This window comes from Eumetopias jubatus, unplaced genomic scaffold, assembly GCF_037043125.1.
Source record: "Eumetopias jubatus isolate StellerSeaLion01/CBP00866 unplaced genomic scaffold, mEumJub1_p1.0 scaffold_14, whole genome shotgun sequence".
Classification (NCBI taxonomy): Eukaryota; Metazoa; Chordata; class Mammalia; order Carnivora; family Otariidae; genus Eumetopias; species Eumetopias jubatus.
The window spans coordinates 52704929-52726620 of record NW_028274820.1 but is presented as its reverse complement, the minus strand read 5'-3'; the positions used below and the strand labels follow the sequence as shown (position 1 = coordinate 52726620).

Here is a 21692-nt window from a genome sequence, read left to right as displayed (position 1 = left end):
TTCCTTTTCTGGCAACTGCCTGATGTTTTACACTGTCTCAAGATATCTGCTCAACAACATTTATTAAATATCTTGCAGGGGCAAAGGACAGAAATTTAGCGTGATACATAGAGATAGCATGATACTTTTCCTGAAAGATGTAAACGCAATAAACAGTCATTGAATGTTCATTATGATCCAGGTGCCAGCAATTTTTTTTTTTTTATTTGAGAAAGAGCACACTTTATCAGGGACAGAGAATTTCATGTGACTAACAGATGAAGGCAGCCCAGTGCACATCCTGCACATCACACTCAAAAAGGAACACAGGAGGGTTCCTGGGTGGCTCAGTTGGTTAAGCAACTGCCTTTGGCTCAGGTCGTGATCCTGGAGTCCTGGGATCGAGTTCCACATCGGGCTCCCGGCTCGGCAGGGAGCCTGCTTCTCCCTGTGACCCTCTCCCCTCTCATGCTGTTTCTCTCTCTCTAATAAATAAATAAAATCTTAAAAAAAAAGAAAAAAAAGGAACACAGGAGTGGTCTACTAGACATAGAGACTCTCAGGGGTGCCTCCTTGTTTTATACAAAGAGCATTTTCTTTAGTTTTTTTTTTTAAGTCTTCATTTGTTACTTTCTTTCTATGTTCTCTCAAGGCCATCAGACCAGCTTCTATACAGATTGCCTTGATGTTGGCATCAGAGAGGTCATCTTTAGCCATGATCAAACCATCCAGGGTTACATCATCAGCCAGCGTCATCCTACTTGTGTGGATCTGAAAGACGAGGTTTGTAGTCTTTGCATTGGGCAGGAGGAACTCGATCTTTCTGTCAATGGAACCTGGTCTGGTAAGTGCTGGATCCAAAGTTTCTATCTAGTTTGTGGCCATGATAACTTTCATGTTACCCCTTGAATCAAATCCATCCAACTGGATCAACAGATCCAACACTGTACATTGAATTCCTCTCTCCCCACTGGAATTTGAGTCATACCTTTTGTTCCAATGGCATTAATTTCATCAATAAGCATGATGGATGGTGCATGTTCTTCAGCAACTCGAAACAATTTCCAAACAAGTACCTAGGCATCACCTAGGTACTTCTGAGTAAGTTCAGAGCCAACCACCTTCAAGAAAGTGGCTGAGGTTTGGTTTGCTACTGCATTGGCTAATAAGATTTTATCTGTGCCAGGTGGATCATAGAAAATGACCCCCTTTGGGGGATTTATACCCACCTCTTTATAATGTTCAGGATGAGAGGAAGCTCCAAATTTTCCTGAATTTCCTGGATTTGGTTGACCACCACCCCCCAATACCAGCATAGGTTTCCTGGGGAGCCTTTTCTACCTTCATCACTGTGACCAAAGGATCCCTGTCAAACATGAGCACCCCAATGATGGTATGTATCTAGTGGTTGAGTATGACCGAGCAGCCTGGTTCCAGCAGATTCTGTCTTTTGCAAAGGAAAGAATGCTGATGTAGTGTTCTGAGCCCACAGATGTATACACGATGGCATTATTGGCACCAATGTTCTCTTCCAAGTTTCCTACCGACATGAGGGTCCCTCTCAGATCATCCATCTGATCTTTCCTCTTGCTTTTCTTCTAAAGGTTTCATTTGTTCTTGATTTCTAATGAATTCTTCCTCCATGAGAAGGTAGTCTTTAATTCTAACTTCAACAATTTTAACTGGCACTGAGTGTGAGGTGTGCCAGCTTGCTGGCAGCATCTGGTCCCTTTGTTTTCTTCTTCTTTTCTTCCACTTTAGTTGGTACAGGAGGTTCAGATTTCTTTTTCTTGTCCTTATCATCTTTCTTGCCACCTCCAGGGTTGGCCACCACTCTTTGACCATCTTGCTTCAACCACTTGAATTTTGGCATGCCAACAATTTCATTTTATTACATTTAATTCATGATCTAGTAGTAAAGATGAGGCATGTATATAGTTATATGACATTTTTTTAAAAAAACTCTGTACAGGAAGGAAGAAAAAATATATGGGGTTAGGAGGTCAGAGATAACCTCTTAAAAATATTTTTAAAAAATTTTTTAAAAGACCTTAAATGTGTAGAATTACTAAAATGGATAATAAGTGCTATCTCGAAGCAAGGGTAATTCCTAATAACTTCCACTTCATACCTACAGCAGCTATTATACTTTCTATTCATAATTCTTGTCTATCCATAAGGCTTATCTTGCTTTTTTGTTCTATATCTACTGTACTCTTTATATTCTAATATCTGTAATACTTGTTATATTATCTTTTAACAGGTACACTTAAATCAAAGTACCAGATAGTGTAATTATTAATTGTGAAACTTGATTTGTCCATCAAACAAATGAAATATCCAAAAGTGAATGTTTAAAATTTGCTAAACTATATGTCTATGAGTAGATAAAAAGAATTTCTAAGACTTATAATTTTTTATGTAAATCATCTTCTCAGAGTATCAGACAGCTAAAAAAGAAATGGATGGAAGAAATCCCACCTCAGGCCTTCCAACTCACACTATGAGATAGTCTGTTGAAACCTAGGATTTGGACTAGTACTGCCATTCAACAACATAGTCAAAGAGAAGATTCAACCAGCATATAAGTTGGAAAAAGTGAAATCAAACAGAATTCACTCACTTGCTGGCAAATATCTATAAAGATTTCTCTACATTTAAGAATGAGTGAGCAAAAACAAATAAACACAAACAAACATAACCCAGGGCCTCTGAGAATATTCTACAGAAACTGTAAAGGAAACATCATTCCTACTAGTTAGATCATTGAATATGATTTACTATAGGAACCAAAATAAAATTTTAGAAAACTTTTTGACATCCTCAAATGTCAAAAGACATTGGCCCTATAAAATCTACACTGGAGGCAACAAAAGAGGAATTTACATTTCAAGAAACCAAATCAGTGCTACTGAATATAAACTTAGACATGTACACAAGGAAAGGAAAATACAGAAGTCAGAGAAGACACAGCTGAACAAAAAGTTGTGATTTCCCTCAAGGAGGAATTCGGAGTAATTAAATAATAGAAATAATTGAAGAATTTTACCATAACTAGAAAGAGACATGTACTCATGTAACTGCAAATGTTCACCATAGAGATGATTTGTTTTTTTTTAATTTTTATTGTTATGTTAATCACCATATATTACATAATTTGTTTTGGTGTAGTGTTCCATGATTCATTGTTTGTTCATAACACCCAGTGCTCCATGCAGAATGTGCCCTCTTTAATACCCATCACCAGGCTAACCCATCCCCCTACCCTCCTCCCCTCTAGAAACCTCAGTTTGATTTTCAGAGTCCATCATCTCTCCTGGTTCGTCTCCCCCTCTGATTTACTCCCCTTCATTGTTTTTTGTTTAATTAACAAGATAAAGAAAACATACTATGAGGCTACAGAAAAGAATAAACAGGCTGCCCACAAAGAAACACATACCAGTATGAATTCAGACTTCTTGTTAAAGCTAAACTGAGACTATCCAAATGTTTGAGCATTTGACCATATTTCTAGACTTTTCAGACAAAAAAGATGTGCCCGATAAGTCTGTGTCCAAGTATGTGTGAAGGTAATAGGATGACACTGTCAGGCATAAAAAAGCCAAAAAAAATAAAAAATATAAATATACATAAATATGTATAAGTTACATATATATTTATAAATATGTATGCTATATGTTATGATATATAATATATGTGATCAAGTTCAGTTAATCACCTAAATAAACAAGATAGCGATTTTTACCAGCTTCAGTGAGATTTAGATGAGCAATTTTTCAAAAAGTTTTTCAGGAGACATTTCAAGCACATATACTGAAGATGGTAATTTCAAAATTGATTATCTTCCCAAAAGAAATTAATCTCTCCATTCTGATACAGGTGGTAACAGAAGTTGCTCTGAGAGGTCTTAAAACAGACACACATACACACAATTACACACATACACATATACTTACAAATACACACATGCACACAAATATGAACACAAACATACATATAACTTCCCTTTATTCTGTGAAAGTGAAATTTATTATGTGGCTACATAGGAAGAGGAAAACATACTGAAAATAAATCCATATTTTACTTATTGTTACCTCTGAGTGATGGAGTAATGGGTGATTCTCATATAAAGTTTTCTAGATTTACCAAATTGCCTTCAATAAACATGTATCCTTTTTCTCTAGTTAATAAAAATATGTTACCCCAAAATTTCACTTAATGTACCAATGATATTTTTTTGTGTAATTTTAGGTAATTCATGTCTATTTACTCTCATTTCATTCAGTTGTTCATTTGTTTGTTGATTTATTATATAGTAAATATATACACTAAGCACTTTCCATGTGCTAGCCATGTACCTAAGTACTGGGGATAGAGAAAACAGAAAACCACAGTCTCCTCATGGAGAGCCCATTGGAAGGCAATGCTTGAAATAAATAATCACAATATTTAGGAAAAATCCAGTTTGTTATGAGGAATCAGAAAAGATTTAATTTGGATTTAGCTGACCAAGCAAGGCTTTCTGAAGAAAATAACATATAAATAAAAACGTGAAGGATTAAAAGGAGTTAGCCTGACTTGAGAAAACATCTTTCATAGGAAGGAAGGAAAGGAAGGCAAGCCAGTGTTGCTATTCTCATACTGAAATATTCAAATGTATTTCACTTTCCATCGTGCTGTTTTACCCACTAAGCATCAATTTAAAAATTCTTTTAACTAAATTATTTTTAATGGCTTCCACAATGTTGGTTTAGTTTCAGTACTATGATCCTATTCACACTAGATACTGAGCAAAAAGATAATACTACAAAGAGAGAATTTCTCACAGATTATGTAAAGCAGCCTAGCGCTGGAAGATAGAAGATCTTAAATTGTACTGGGTGATAGGAAAGATAAAGCCAACCAAATTCATTTGCCATTAAATTTTTGTTTCAGTGAATCCCATTTGGGACAACTATGTCATATACTGTCAATGCCCTGTTATGAGTCATGGCCAAGCCTCATCTCTGTTAAGAATAGCTGAGGAGAAGATATGGCAATGGTAAAGAAAAAAAATACACTGCCCTTTCCCTAATTGCCAGAAGTCATATAAACAATATGCCTTGGCTTTAAAGAGAACAAAAACCCCACCTCTTAAATTGAATATTATAAAAAATAAGTATTATTACTCATTACAATATAACATAAAATCCCTTTAAATGAATATGTGGCAACCTGGCTGTGCACTACATTCTTCATTATCACTAGCAGCATCATGATCATATGCTCTTCTTGTCCATAGAAATATCTTTACCAGGCATTCTGTAGGGCCACCAGGTAGTGTCTACATATTAGTCCATTTCTTGGTCCATTCAAGTCCTCACAGGAAACAGACTGAAGACTTCTTTCAAAAACTGACTGAATTCAAACATTTTCCCCTGGGAACACTGATTTGTTCTTTTCAAAAAGGGAGTGGTGTGGCTGCTCTATCTGGTGGCTGAGAATCCACATGGAAGGCGCAAGTTTGAAAAGGTGTGCCTTGAAAAGTATTTGAGTTAACTATTAAATAACTTTTTAAGTTACGGCAAAAAGTACAGCTCTTATAAGACGGGTTTAAGCAAATCACCTTTACAATGTATTTGTTTTCTCCTCCTTACTTTTTAGTGGAACAACTACTGAGTGTGTGAGATTGTATAACCTTCTTTTGAAAAAAAACCTAAATATTTCCAAGGAACGTACTTGAATGTCACTTTTGATTTTTTAAATGCATCTACAACAGAGAGATGTTAAAAAATCAAAAGAAAGGAATTTAATGCTTAGAGATACTTGTTTTCAAACATACTACAAATCAGTCTTAATAGTTCACCTCTGAAATCGAGATCATTAGAAACACTAAAATCCTGTGCACTTTTTTTTAAGACAGAGAGCTATCACACAGATGCGCGTGAGCAGGGGAGGGGGCAGAGGGAGAGGGAGAGAGAGAGAATCTTAAGCAGATTCCATGGGCCCAAAGCGGGGGGGGGGTGGACTCAATCTCATGACCCCCAGAGTAGAAATCAAGAGTCAAATGCATAACCACTTAACCAACTGAGCCACCCAAGTGCCCCTAAAATCCTGTTTTTAAAAAAATATGTTTATTTAATCACTAGGCAAAAAATGTGCCTTATCAAGTCCATTAAATACGAAAATAATCTCAAGTTCATTTCCCTACTTGTGTTTGGAATACAAACTCTGATAAATACCAGGATGCTGACATTATAAGAAAGAAACTAATCATCTGAAATGACCCAGTATTTGTTCTGAATGATTAGGTTGTTTGTCATGCTTATGTTATTACAGTTATAGTCTACTCTTTCACCTGGATTCTTCTAAGACTTACCAACCCTATCCATCTGGCAACAGTGTTTTCCTAAACTTGTAGTATCATTCTAATATTCAGGGAACTTGCTTTATTCATATTGAAGGAACATCTAAAAGCAGAGGAAAGGCCAAAGCTTGTCAGGAAAGGGTCACCCCTCTTAACCAAGAAAAGAAACTCAATCAATAGGATTTCAATAGCAGACAGCAACATACATGGGAACAGCACCATGAAACTTTATAATTGAGTTCACTTTAAAATTAAGGAAATAATTTTGAGTGAGTGGAATTGTCATTATGACAGGATGACTATTGCTCTGTGTTCTCTTTTGAATGCTTATGGCTAAATAAAAAATACTTTCAGGAAAAAGAATTTAGAAGAATGTAATTCTTGAAGGCTACCGATCTGAATAGCTACCAAAAGTATTCCTCTACATCATATATCTGGTTTTGAGCAAACACTCTCTAAAGACGGAGAGAACCAGGCATGACTGAATCAAGCAGCTTCTGCTGATACTGGGCTGCAGTCCTGGGTTGTCTGGGATACCAGGGCAGGTCTCCTATGCTCTAAGAAATAGAGGGATCCAAGGCAGTGGCTAATGTGGTGCAAGAAATATATGCAAATATACCCAGCCTGTAACTCCTAGGATGGAATGTTGGGTTGTGGTATAACACCTTATAAAAAGTAGTTCTTTTGCATACTTATTAAAGATGTCTGTCAAAGTTAAGTAACTTGGCCATTCCATTCATTGAGTTTTTATTATTTTTTTAAAGATTTTATTTATTATAGAGAGAGCACAAGCAGGGAGAGTGGCAGGCAGAGGGGGAAACAGGATCCCCGCTGAACAAGGAGCCCGATGTGGGACTCAATCCCAGGACCCTGGGATCATGACCTGAGCGGAAGGCAGACGCTTAATGACTGAGCCACCCAGGTGCCCCCATTCATTGATTTTTAAATAAGATGATATCAAGGCTTGGGAATGTGATTTTAGAAAAAGTGTTTTAACTTTTCCAAGCACAAAGGGTTGCATGAGGTCACCAAAGCCACAAAAACAAACTCTGAATCCTGAAAATTGATTCAAAAATAAATCAGATAACCTGTGAGAGCCTTTGAGAGAAGGTGCACATGAATACTCCCCTTGCTGCATCCAAGTTATGAGCCCCTTGGGGCTATATTTTTCATTTGATCAGCCACAAGTTTGAGAGCATGGATATCTTCTGGACCCCATTCTTGTGAAGACAGAAAGGAGTATTTATGCACATGGACATTTATAGCACAGTCCCTTTGGAGAGTGAATAGCACCCCTTTTTTGTGTATGTTCCAGACTTTACCTTCCTCTGGCCTTGGAATTATCTGGTTTGTTTTCCTCTGTAGCCAGGTTCTAAAATATCAAACACAGCTGCAGGCAAACGAAGAGGTTGGTCAAATAGCCCACCCAGACGTGCCATAATAAATAGAAACGGAACTAACGTATGTAGCTTGGCACCATTGTCTCCCAGGTGTCATTTGTATGGCAGGTCAGAAGAAAACAATGAAACAAACAAAACATGAAAAACAAACTAGGGGAGAGGTACTCTTTAGAGTCAAATGAAGCCAAACATCATAAATTTCCTAGGGGCCATGACTACTAGGAGGAAGAGATTGAGGAACAGTGCTAAGGAATGTTGTAGGGATTTTGTTTCCAAAAGGGACCTATGCACCTGTTGATGTGTTTTCCAGGCCCTTGAATGATAACAATTTATGAGGCTATTAATACTAAGCCCAAGATTTATCAGATGTGCTGTTTGTCTTGTAGCCAATAGAACCTCATAAAATTTGGGTTGCATTGGGTTAAAATAGAGCGTTCTGCTATTGGAGTTATTCAGAGCATTTAAATCGCTTAATCCTACAAGAACGGTGCATTAGCCTGCCTATTAGGGAGAGTCTTTAGGGATTCCTACCAGTTGCAGAGCCAGGCTGGAGGGGGCAGTCCATTGCTGGATGAGGTAAAATGGAGGCAGCAGGGGAGGAATGAGTCCTGGAGACAAGACGATGTTTCTCTAATCCATCCATGCCAACCACAGCCAGCTGAGCTTGGTGCACTGAGAGCGCACGTGTGTGCTGGGGCTCCAGGAAGGGCTGTTGCCAAGAAAAGAGCACAGTAGAAAGAAACATGAGACAAGCATTGAGGGAGACACTGAGAACAACGTGTAAACAAATTAAGTTCATCAGGTCAGAGACATAATAAACGGTGTGAAGGGAGAAAGAAAAAAAAAATAGAAAAAGAGAGAGAAAAAACAAGATCTAGTCAATAAATCCATTCAACAGATGTTTTCACGCTGACTGCCAGGGCCTGGCTGCCTGGCTAAGGAGGAGGTGATGGCAGGAGGCCTGTCAATTTGAACTGATTGAAAGAAACAGACCTTTAACCTCAAGAGGAACATCGACTTAGATTCATTTCCTATCTTGATAACAACGTTTTGAATATAGCTCCAGAATTTTTGCAACACAAAGTAGGAGAACAATTTGGCTGCTTTCAAATTGCCAATAAGGCTCAATACTGAAAATTTTATCTTGAATTTATTCAGTAATATCGGTAATAAAATTTATGGGATCCTAAAAATTACCAATTAAATGGCTACATTTTAATACCTTTCAGTTTTTATATTATGGCATAGAACCCATGAATTTTTCATAGGTTGAATGGTATAATCTCAATACTATAAAATGTTAGTTTCTTTAAAGAGCATTAAATATAATCCCAATGATTTAACAATGTTAACATTCTTCACACTTAAGTTATCAGATCAAAAGGCAGAGTTTGGAAGTTTCTGAAGATTCACTTAGTCTATTCCTCCAACCCCAAAAAAGACAAATCTCTAAAACACAGACAGGCAGCTAATTTACCTATCAATATTATACACTATCTTCCCTCTTCTTCAAAATCATGGAATTCATAACCTTCATGCTGCTTTTTACGTTTCTTTCCTTTTCCATATTCTGAACAAACACTGAAAATAGCTGAACAGTGATACAAAAGATGATTATCACATGCCACCAGATAAAGAAACTGGTATTCCAAAAGATTAATAAAGTCTTTTTAAGTATAGGAGTAATTTCCTCGAATTTTAAAATTTTACATGCCTTTCTGCTTTGATCTACCTGGCTGGCTAGCATTTACTCTTTCAAGACTTGATACAAACATCACTTCTCCTTAGTGAGGATCTGCCTTATCCTTCCTGTTACTAACCTAACCTGTTAGCACCCAACATATGCCATTATATGTGATACTTGTATTTCTATCTAGCACAAGGCTTGTAACATCCTAAGTGTACAAATTACCCACTTAGAATGCTAACAGATCTACATGCAACACAACTGTACTTAACGCATACTACATGGTTTTATGTCATTACAACTTCCTCTGTATATGAGTTAATGCAGCATATAAATGTGCAAGTTATGATTATAAATATATATTTAGTTATAGACCATAGGCTAAGAGTACCCAATTTTCCAAGAAATTAATAATCATTTAAAATTAACTTTAAAGTAAGTTATACTTAATGTTTATGTATATGTTGTTACTGCTGTTTTGCTCTAACTGAACCATCAATCAATTGGAAGGCATTTGTCACATGCTCAGGCTTTGAGCACTGGCTTTGATGATAAGGATGGGTTGGTCAGGATCTAGTTCTAGTTATAACAGTTTTAACACTTTGACAGGAGTCTAACTCTCTTATTTTCTCAAGTGTCTCCATCTTCAGTGCCCTGAGGATACAAAAAGTAAGGTTGATATAGTCCCTTCTCTCATGGAATTTATACTCAGAGGGAATGCAAATTTATAATTATGATTTGGGGAATTTTCTATGGGGAAAAGGGAATTTTAAGCATATGATCTAAAATGCATGGGTAAATATATACCTGAATGTCTGTAAACTCCATCCCTTCTGTCCCTTCCTACTGTAATCTCTTTAACCCTCACCTAACCTAATGCAAAAGGTCCTTGATTGATCACCCTATTTCTAACACAATCCACCCTATTCCTTCCTGCAAGAATTCTCTTCCAAAAGCCCTCTGTAAGCAAGAAGTTGACAAAAAATTCTCTGAAAAAAAACAAAGTTTAATGAACTTCCGCAGCCTGGCATTTGGACTCTCTTTGACCTGAGGCCAACCTGCATTCTCAACATTAAGTCTTCTATTCCTTTTCTAGGTTCTAGCCAAATCCTAACTACTGTATAACAAATATTGTCCCCAGGGCTACATTCTCATTATCATCAGCCCAGGGCACTACTGCCTTTTTTGGGTCCCTTCCTCCATAAAAAATATATATTAAAAATTACTTTCTATGCTTACATTGGCATACGTTGGATTACTATATATTACTGTAGTCTTCATTTTTTCATCAAAAAATTAAAATTTAAAACATTCTGTGGGCCCCTTAAAACTATCATGGGTTCTGGGCACAGTGTCTACCGTGTCTATGGATATTGTGGCCCTGATCATTTGTCTTCCACCAATCTATCTTTTCTGTATCATCCCTCGAGATGTGTCTATACAGCTGTACATTCAGCAATCATACACATCCTCTAAAGAAAACCTGAAATTTTCCATAGAACCTTTGTAAGCTCCTATATTAAATGCCTTCCCTTTCCATTAAGTTCCCATCACACTTTGTTTTTCTCTCTCCTTTTCCCTGCCATCATCTTTTACATATTAGTTACTACATGCAATAACCACTTACTGAGCTCATACTCTGTGCCGGACACTTTGCTGGTATGTTGACCCTTTTTTATGTTTATTGCCTGGTCAGGATACAGACACTAAATATTTCTCAGTATAATGCAATTATAAATATAATGAGTGCTGTATAAGATAAATGCAGAGTTCCATGAAAAAATGTAAAGAAAATCTGATATAGATGTTGAGGGAACTTCCATCTAAGAATGTGATGTTTAATTTGAGATGGGAAGGATAAGTTGAATTAACCAGGTAAAGAGTGGGGAAAAGCTCTAGATAAGTTGTATGTGTGAGAGAGAAATGATCTTTCCATGTATAATATTGAAAGCTTTTTGAACTGGGGACTCACTCTAACTCTTCTGTGTACTTATTTCCTGCTGCATTGTTTATCTTTTCTTATGCTTTCTTTAAAAATATGTAACATATTTGGAAGTTAAAGGCATTAAAATATGTAACATATTTGGAAGTTAAAGGCCAATAATATAACCATGATTTAGATGACTGGGGTTACTGAATGTTTTATCTCTTCATGAATAAATCAATGCTGTAAGAACTCCAGGTAAAAAATACCACCACCTTCCTTCTTTTTAAATAAAGCATATTTATTGCTTACTTGAGCTTCACAGGAACCCTCTGAGATAATGGAGTAACAGTTTGCTAAGTTATAAGCATGAAACCAATGTTACATCTTAATATAGAACTTCACAATCAAGTAGGCAGAATCCTACTTTTCCAATCTCTAGAATTTGGAATATGGCCATATAGGTAAGAGACAACTGCTTTTTCAATAGTAGTTATTTATACATCACATTAAGCATCCACCCAATATCTATTGTAGATGCAGAAGAAAAGAAATCCCATGCTGGGTTGCACAGACAGGGAAGTGAATTACGCATGGCTCCCGATCTTGTGGGTTGACACCCCATATTCAAGCACTTTATCCCTTGTCGGTAAGTTCCATAAGGATAAGAGCTTTGCCCATTGATTCATATATTCCCATGCAGTGTTTCACATACAGCAGGTGTTAATAAATACAGGTTGAGTAAATAAATAGCAAGGAGAAACACAGTCATCCTTAAGATCTCACTGTGAGGGTAAGACAAAACAAGAAAGCGTATTATAAGCAATAATAACATAGAAATACCAAGGAATGACGAGTGAAAAATATAAGAAAATAGAGACCGACAAAACAATTATCAAAGGACAATACTCTGAAATTACTTAGTGTTGGAGCCAAGAGATAAAGAAAGAAATGAATGATTTCAGGATTATTTTTCCTTTGTACTTTTATGAGGTTTTCAAACTTTCTATGTACCACCCATATTAAAACTTTAATTAAGAAAAATGGTAAATAGTTTTAAAAATAAACAGTTGAAACTTAGACCTAAGAGCAGACATAGGTCAAATATTTTTGAACTTCTACCAATAAAAGCCCTAAAGAGAGAAAAGTTTATTCACTTTCAAAAGAGTTGACTACATTATACACTTTTACAAATGAAGTATGGCTTTTAACATATAGGGGGAATCTTGACAATCCAGTAAGACACACATTATTATGCTGCATATTTGACACCAAGGTATCACAAAATGGTACGCCATTTTTATTTCAGATGGATATTGCTCCTCAGCAATAAAAAGCTTCCTGCTTAATGTTGAAAATTGAGGTAGTATTTTTCTGTTGTAGCTGGAATGGACTGAAGTGTTTCACTGAAGCTTTTATTTCTATTAATAATTTTAATGAGAGATAATTTTGTCCATGGTTATTTTCCATAGTTCTAAGTATAAATTTAAGTACATGTTTCTCTGTTGCATTGTCAGAAAAATAAAATGAAGAGTACAAAACCTGTTAATAAAAATCAGATGGATACCCAAGTTAAACTTTCACCTATTGAGCCCCACTGAAAAATGCCCATTAAGTGAATAATACTCTCTCACCTCAAAAAAGCATTTTTGATTAAAATCTTTTAAATATACTATATTGAGTCTGTTTCTTAAAAAAAATTTTTTTATTTATTTGCCAGAGAGAGAGAGAGAAAGAACCCACAAGCGGGGGAGTGGCAGGCAGAGGCAGAGGGAGAAGCAGGCTGAGCAAGGAGCCCAACGTGGGACTCGGTCCCAGGACTCTGGGATCACAACCAGAGCCGAAGGCAGATGCCCAAACAAGTGAGCCACCCAGGTGTCCCACTGAGTCCATTTCTTAAGCATACATTAGTCTTTCTTTTTTCAGGTGATTTAATTGGGGATTTGGTTTTGATTGGTTACTTTACCAGACGGTCATTCCAGGAAATTCTCTCAGGTTACTGAGATGTGTTAAGTCAACCTTTTGTTATATGAAGTAAGTGGTCTAAGGCCACTATGCCTGAACATCATCTGTCTCCTCCTACTGATAAAAATTGTAAATTACTTTCGCAGAGGAGTTATTACGCACCTATTTTGTAAATTCTTCATTGATGTCTAGTAAGACATCAATGTTATTGAGGCCCTGGCCTTTCTAAATCATGGGGGATTGAAAGTGGGTAGGAAAGGTCTTGAAGTTCTTTGTATGACAAGCACAATGTTCTCCCTTAGAATAAAATATTTATTGGGGATGGCTTGCTAATGGAGGTTATGAGGTAATAAAGCCCCGAGGCAGAGGCAACTTCAAGGTTCTATTTTTTTGTAATAGCCATGATTTTTGGTTATGTTTCTGTTTGGTTTGGTTTTGCTTTCTTGCTGCCATTGCTCAGGGACCTGTTTTATGGCTTCTGTGTTTTCACTTTGTTTCGATGGTTACATTTCCTTCCAGACATGTGGGTGGTTTCTAATTATGTGCTCTAATCAATATCATTATGCAATTTCAGCAAGAGCAAATACAGAAATAAAAAATTATAGTGTTTAATCTTTGAAATAATCATTGAAATAATCATAATTATTTGAATTAGTTTAATAAAAGATATGATCTAAGAGAAAGTTCATGGGAAAATAATTATTAAAAAACGTTAAAAATTCTATTTCCAAAGCCATTTCTTTAAAGAATATATGTTCCTTCTTTTTGGCATTATGAGCAAATTTATATTCTTTTTGATTCACAGTGTTTTGAACTTCAGAGGTCTTGCTTTTCAGAAAATTAGAATTGTAGATATCCCTAGAACTTATCTTATAAAATGCCAAGGGGTGGTGGAAATTTACATCTTCTGAAGTCTTTGTGTTATTCAGGATGTGTGTTTAAGTACTGGTTAACTTTAGACTTTTTTTTTTTAATAAAGATTTTTGTTTATTTATTGAGAGAAAGAGAGAGAATGGTAAAGAGAGAGCATGAGAGGGAAGAAGGTCAGAGGAAGAAGCAGACTCCCTGCGGAGCAGGGAGCCCGATGCGGGACTTGATCCTGGGACTCCAGGATCATGACCTGAGCCGAAGGCAGTCGCTTAACCAACTGAGCCACCCAGGCACCCAAATTTAGACTTTTTAAAACTAAACATGCGTGTTAATAATTTGAAAGTAGCTATTACATAAATAAAAATGCTGTGCGTAACTTTAAAGTAGACAAAAATTTTTGAAAAAGAGAAAGGGGAACCCTCCTGCACTGCGGGTGGAAATGCAAACTGGTGCAGCCCTCTGGAAAACAGTACGGAGTTTCCTCAAAAAGTTAAAAATAGAACTAGCTTACAATCCAGCAATCACACTACTAGGTATTTACCCAAAGAATACAAAAATACTAATCCAAAGGGATACATGTACCCCAATGTTTATAGCACCATTATCTACAATAGCCAAACCATGGAAATAGCCCAAGTGTCCATCAACTAATGAATGGATAAAGAAGTTGTAATATATATATATATATACACACACACACACACACACAATGGAATACTACTTAGCCATAAAAAAACAAAAGCTTGCCATTTTTAACAACATGGATGGAGCTGGAGAGTATTATGCTAAGCGAAATAAATCAGTCAGAGAAACACAAATACCATATGATTTCACTCATATGTGCAATTTAAGAAACAAAACAAATGGAGAGAAAAAAAGAGAGGGAAGCAAACCAAAAAACAGACTCTTAACTATAGAGAACAAACTGATGGTTATCAGAAGGGAAGTAGGTGGAGGGAATGGGTAATACAGATGATGGGGATTAAGGAATGCAGTGGTTGTGAAGAGCACTAGGTGTTGTATGGAAGTGTTGACTCACTATACTCTATACCTGAAACTAATATTACACTGCTATTAACTAACTGGAATTTAAATGAAATTAAAAAAAAAAAAAGATGGGCGCCTGGGTGGCTCAGTTGGTTAAGCGACTGCCTTCGGCTCAGGTCATGATCCTGGAGTCCCGGGATCGAGTCCCATATCAGGCTCCCTGCTCAGCGGGGAGTCTGCTTCTCCCTCTGACCCTCTTTCTTCTTGTGCTCTCTGTCTCTCATTCTCTCTCTCTCAAATAAATAAATGAAATCTTAAAAAAAAAAAGAAATGACAATTTAAAGTTATGAAAATACACCATACTAATGTAAAAAAAAAAAAAAAAAAGCAAAACCAAGAAGCAATCAACCTAAAATAAATGGAGAAAAAATGATGGAGAAAAAAATGAAGCACTGAAAAAGCTGAGCAACTATAATTCACAAAAGGAGACGCTAGAAACAAATCCCTACATGCTACTAAACACACTTGATATGAAGATATTCAATTTACCAGTTAAAAGATGGAGGGAGTCAAACTGAATTTAAAAGACAGAACAGCTGTATTCTTTGGCAGAGCAAGGTTAAATTAAAAAGGTTCTAGGAAGACATAAAAAATACTAACAAACAAGAAAGAAAGAAGGAAGAGGAGGAGGAGAAATCTTGTGCAGACATGTTGAAAACAGACAAAACAGGCTTTAGGGGGAAAATATTAGAAAGCATATAAGGGTACATATAAAGTAATATGAAAGTTTAATTAACAACAAGTTTGGGCGCCTGGGTGGCTCAGATGGTTGAGCGTCTGCCTTCGGCTCAGGTCATGATCCCAGGGTCCTGGGATTGAGTCCCGCATCGGGCTCCCTGCTCCTTGGGAGCCTGCTTCTCCCTCTGCTTCTCTCTCTCTCTCTCTCTCTCTCCCTCTGTCTCTCATAAATAAATTTAAAAAAATCTTTAAAAATATATAAATAAATAAATAAAATCTTTAAAAAACAACAACAACAACAAGTTTAAACCTAGGAACATCAGCTCAAAATGTTAAGAGCATAAACTGGCAGAACTATAAAGAAAAAAATGAAAAATGCACATCAGGGAAGGAGGTCATGACAAACTTTCCACAAAATGACCTAGGTTACAGAAGACTTGAATAACACAATTCTCTAGCTTAGAGATATATTAAATTTGCAACCAATAAAATATATTCCTTCAAGGACATATGTACATAATTACAAAACTGACCCTACAATAAAGCAAATGTCAACAAGCTTTTAAAAATTAGTACTTATAATGGAATATTATTCAGCCTTAAAAACAAACCCTGACATGTGCAACAACATGGATGAACCTTAAAGGCATTATGCTAAGTGAAATAAACCTGTCACAAAAGACAAATACTATGTGATTCCACTTACATGACATACCTAGAGTAACTAAATTCATAAGGCAGGATGGTGGTTGCCAGGGGCTGGGAAAAGGGGGAAACAGAGCTATTATGCAAAGGGTAGAGTTCTAATTTGGAAAAATGAAAAAGTTCTGGAGAGAGATGGTAGTGATGGGTGCATAACAATGTGGATACACTTAATGTCACTGAACTATACACTTACAAATTATTAAATGGTAAATTTTTGTTATATATATTTTCCTGGAAAAAAAAGAATATCACAGGTCATGTACACTGACCACACTGGTAGTCAGAGATGTAAAGTGAGATGAAAAGATGCACTACATTCTGTGATAGAAAGAATTAATATCATAAAGATAGCAATTCTTCCCAAATTAATTCTGTAATGTTTCAGCTGATTCTATATTTTGTATAGGAGGTAAAAGGGAGAGAATAGCCATATGAATTTTGAACACAAAGAATAAGTCGGGGAGAGAGGCCCAACCAAGTAACTACACATACTAAAAACTAAGTCATTTAACACAATAGAGTATTACTAGATTATGGAATAGAGTATAGTAGATTAGTAGAATAGAACAGAGAGTCCAGAAGGAGATTCATGACTATATGGGACTATATGGAAACGCCACATATAATAAAGATGATCTACAGAGCAGCAGTTAAACAAGGAATGTCAATACATGATGCTGGGAAAACGTGATCCATAATGGGAACAATGAATTTAGATATCTATCTAATACTACATGCAAAAAAACAACTGAAAGGTGTGTAGAATATCATTCTACAGTTGGGAAAGAAAAGGAATTCAAATACTTTTATATAACATGAGCCAGTGAAACACAAGCCACTGTGGAAAAGAGAAGAGACTGAACAGGCTGGAATGTACCCTGAGCATCCACTACGCCCTAAAACTGGGGCCTGCTGTCCCTTCACTGAGGCCTAATGACTGGGGCTGGGAGAGGAGGGCCCAGAGTCCCTCCTCATCCCAAGCCACTGCTTTGAACAGACCCAAGCACACAAAGTAGGCATCACTTTAGGTTCTGACACAAGTTCATAACAACTCAAGGCCATGTGCTAATCAGACCTGGGCCGGTCAAGACCACTCAGCCTAGAAGAGAAGACAAGGTAAACTGGGGGTAAAATATTTGCAAATATTTATTGCATAAAGTAATTTTTAATTTCTGCATTACATACATAATTCCTAAAAATAAATGGGGACAGAAAAATGGACAAAAAGTATGAACATGGAATTCCCAGATAATGAAACATTTCAATAAGCCAACAAATACATGAATAGAAACCACTGCAGTTATAGTTAAAAACATGTAAATTAAAACCAAGAGGGGATACCATATTACACTCATGAGATTCATCCAAAATTTGAAGTCTGACAATACCAAGCATTGGTGAAAGTATAGAGCAAGAGAAACTCACAGACTGCTTGTAGAAGGACAAACTATTACACCCACCTCAATGAACAATCCACTAATATTTAATAAAAGTGAAAATGAACAATAAATCTACAGTAAAAAACGGTGACTGAAAAAGCAAGCAAAAGAATGTACATGACGTTAATTATTTAAGTTTAAAAATGTGCAAGTGAATAGCATATACTGTTTAAATATGTACATGAATGTAGTAAAAATATAAAGGAAGACAAGGGAAAAAAGAAAGCAAATTCAGAGGAATAGAAAAGGGATGAAAGAGAGAGATAGGTAACTTCAAATGTATATTGTATTTCTTATGTTGTATAACAATATTATATTATATAATAATATAACATATACCATATAATGTATATTATATGACATGTCTTAAGCTGGATGTTATGTTCATTTTTATAAGCTTTATTATTTTTTCTGTATACAAATACACCTAAAATAAATTTAAAAGTTTAACAAGTTGGCACATATAAAACACCAATATTATTGCAACATGCAATGGTTTTATTGAAAGGGCTAAGTTTTGTTTTTTTTTTTTCTTGAAGACTTTTTTATTTGAGAGAGAGTGCACACACAAGAGCAGGGCAAGGGGCAGAGGGAGAAGCAGACTCCCCGCTGAACTGGGAGCCCAATGTGGGGCTTGATCCAGGGACCCTGGCATCATGACCTAAGCCGAAGGCAGACGCTTTCCCAAATGAGCCACCCGGGCACCCCGAAAGGGCTAAGTTTTTATATGGAGGAAATAAAGATTTATTGGAAAATACTAAGAATGAGTGAAAGAGAAAAAAAGAAAAAGTAGATGAGAAAAAAATAGTATGAAAATATGTTTTTTATTATGTTTAAATAAACTAATTTGGGGGTGCCTGGGTGGCTAAGTCTGTTGGGTGGCCAACTTGATTTCTCCTCAGATCATGATCTCAGGGTCCTGAGATAGAGCCCCATGTCAGGCTCTGTGCTCAGCGGAGAGTCTGCTTGGGATTCTCTCCCTTCCCCTCCCGCCTGCTTGCTCACTCTCTCTAAAATAAATAAATCTTAAAAAAAAAAAAAGGTATGCTAATTTACTTTGAGGTCAATATATATTCATAAAATATACATTAATTTGTACCAAGTTTCACTGATAGGTAAATGAATACAATAACATGTACAATTAAGTATATTTTGTCTTTAGAATTTCCATATATTATCCAATTCATCTCAATGAGGAAACAATCATACTCAAGGGACAGAAATGAGAGCAGAAGGATGTAAACTGGGAACTTAAAATGAGGATTTGAGACAGAAGAGAAAACAAATTTAAGTGTGTAAATTTTAGGAAAAATCTAAAAAGACGAAGACAATTAACAGTAATTACTTCTAAACACTGATACTATGATAGCTTTATTGATTGCTATTTTCTTATTTTGACTGACTTTATTTTCCAAATTGCCCAGTGAGCATACATTTTAATTTTATTTTAGAGGTTATTTTGAAATGTTTTACTTTATGTAATATCAATATTTTAATTGGTTAAATATGCTAAGGTGGTGTGTATTTAAAGTAAACAAGAACTAACATTAACTCAGACCTGGACAACGAGGGACTATTAGATACAAGCTACCTATGAACAGAAACCCCCATTGCACTGTTATCATCCCAGTCCCAAACTTAGAGCCTGGAACAGAACAGAAGCTCACTTAATTTTGTGTTTGAAGAATGTATATATTACATCTTTAAAAAAAATCAAATAAACTATACTAATATTTGATACATAGGTAGACACTAGCATTTATACCCAGTCCCTGCATCAAGGGTCACACAGCTCAAACTCTCGGTAAGATATCCTAATATAGGAAGTGGAGTCTAATTTCATACCTTAATATACACTTACAGTAATTAAAACTGTATGGTCCTGGCGTAAGGATAGACATATAAACCAATGGAATTGAACTGAGGATCCAGAAATAAACCTTTTCCTTTGGCCAACTGATTTGCACCAAGGGTACCAAGACAGTTCAATGGAGAAAGAACAGTCCTTCAACAAACAGAGCTGGTTCAACTTCATATCCACATGCAAAAGAATGAAACCAAACTTCTTTTCTCATACCACACACAAAAATTAACTCCAAAGGGATTACAGAACCAAATATAAGAGCTACAGGAGGGGAAGAATGAAGGGGAGTAAGTCGGAGGGGGAGACGAACCATGAGAGACGATGGACTCTGAAAAACAAACTGAGGGTTCTAGAGAGGAGGGGGGTGGGGGGATGGGTTAGCCTGGTGATGGGTATTAAGGAGGGCATGTTCTGCGTGGAGCACTGGGTGTTATGCACAAACAATGAATCATGGAACACTACATCAGAAACTAATGAGGTAATGTATGGTGATTAACATAACAATAAAAAATTTTAAAAAAACAAATGTAAGAGCTAAAATTGTAAAATTCTTTTAAGAAATATAGAAGTAAATCTTCTTAGATATAAGACCAAAAGAAAAAAAGACCCCCAAAGTAGATAAATTAAGATAAAATCAGAGGTAAAAACTTTTCTTTCAGAAGGACACCACCAAGTAAATAGATAATCTACAAATCAGAGAAAATATTTGCAAACCATATGCCAGATACGAGATTTGTATCCAGCATATACAAAGAATTCTTATGCCTCAATAACAAGAAAAACCCAATTTAAAAATTAAGTAAATTTTCTGAATAAACATTTCTCTAAAACAGATATACAAACAGCCAATAAACACATGAAAAGCTGTTCAACATTATAAGCTCTCAGGGATTTGCAAATTAAAACCACAATGAGAAATAACTTCTGAACAACTACATCGGTTTATAATCAAAAAGATACGTAATAGCAACAGTTGGTGAGAATGTGGAGAAATTGGAACTTTCATACACTTGATAGGAAGGTAATATGACGTAGCCACCCTCTCACAAAAATTTAAACGTGAATGTTCACAACAGCACTATTCATAATAATGTAGAAACAACCTAAATGCCCATCAACTGATGAATAAAATATGGTGTATCTATGCAATGGAATATTATTTAGCCATACAAAATAAGTTTTTTGTTGTTGTTCATTCATAAATACACAATCTTATTTGCTATTTTCAGGGGAGATTTAGGCATTAAACTACAAGTTGATAAAGTACAAATATCTAAAAATGTATAAATAGCCCCTCAAAATAAATTTTAGTAAATTCTTAATGTCTTTAAATCTAAAAACCGCAAGCCTAACTATTAAGTCAGGGTAATAAATGCAACAACACTAAATGACCAGAAACACCGCATAAGGTACAGCTCAAGGGCACCAACAAGCCTCCCTCCTCCAGGGGCTCTGCTGGGGAGATGGGTCATCTAGTGGCTAAAGAAGGTTGTGATAAACTGTTGAAGCCAAACATTTTACAATATAAAAGAGACTTTACATAATGGAGCTAAGTCCTAAATTCTGGAATGCTTGGTTAATCAGATTATTGGCGAAGGAAAAGAAAATAGAACACAGGCAGAAGTCTCAGAAGCATTTGAAACTAGAGGTGTCAGAGCCTCTGACCTACCCGTTAGCAGCCCCCGTGGTCAAATGAGCACAACTACCCTGGGAAGCTGGTCAAGAAGCAGAGAGCTGCTCCCGCGGAGCCAGGTCTCGACTCTGAGAATCCCTACCACCAGCTGAGAA

At 36.1% G+C, this 21692-nt stretch overlaps 1 protein-coding gene and 1 pseudogene across 5 annotated transcripts in view; both read right to left on the bottom strand.

Annotated features, from left to right (window-relative positions):
- HDAC9 (histone deacetylase 9) overlaps nucleotides 1-21692 on the bottom strand; it is a 733933-nt gene that overhangs the window by 294051 nt on the left and 418190 nt on the right. For all 5 annotated transcript variants that reach the window (XM_088018628.1, XM_088018630.1, XM_088018632.1 and 2 more), the window contains one exon: nucleotides 8257-8434. In XM_088018628.1, coding sequence (XP_087874754.1) covers nucleotides 8257-8434 — 178 coding nt within the window. The remainder of the gene's footprint in view (nucleotides 1-8256; nucleotides 8435-21692) is intronic.
- On the bottom strand, nucleotides 523-1795 carry LOC114220330 (26S proteasome regulatory subunit 4 pseudogene; annotated as a pseudogene).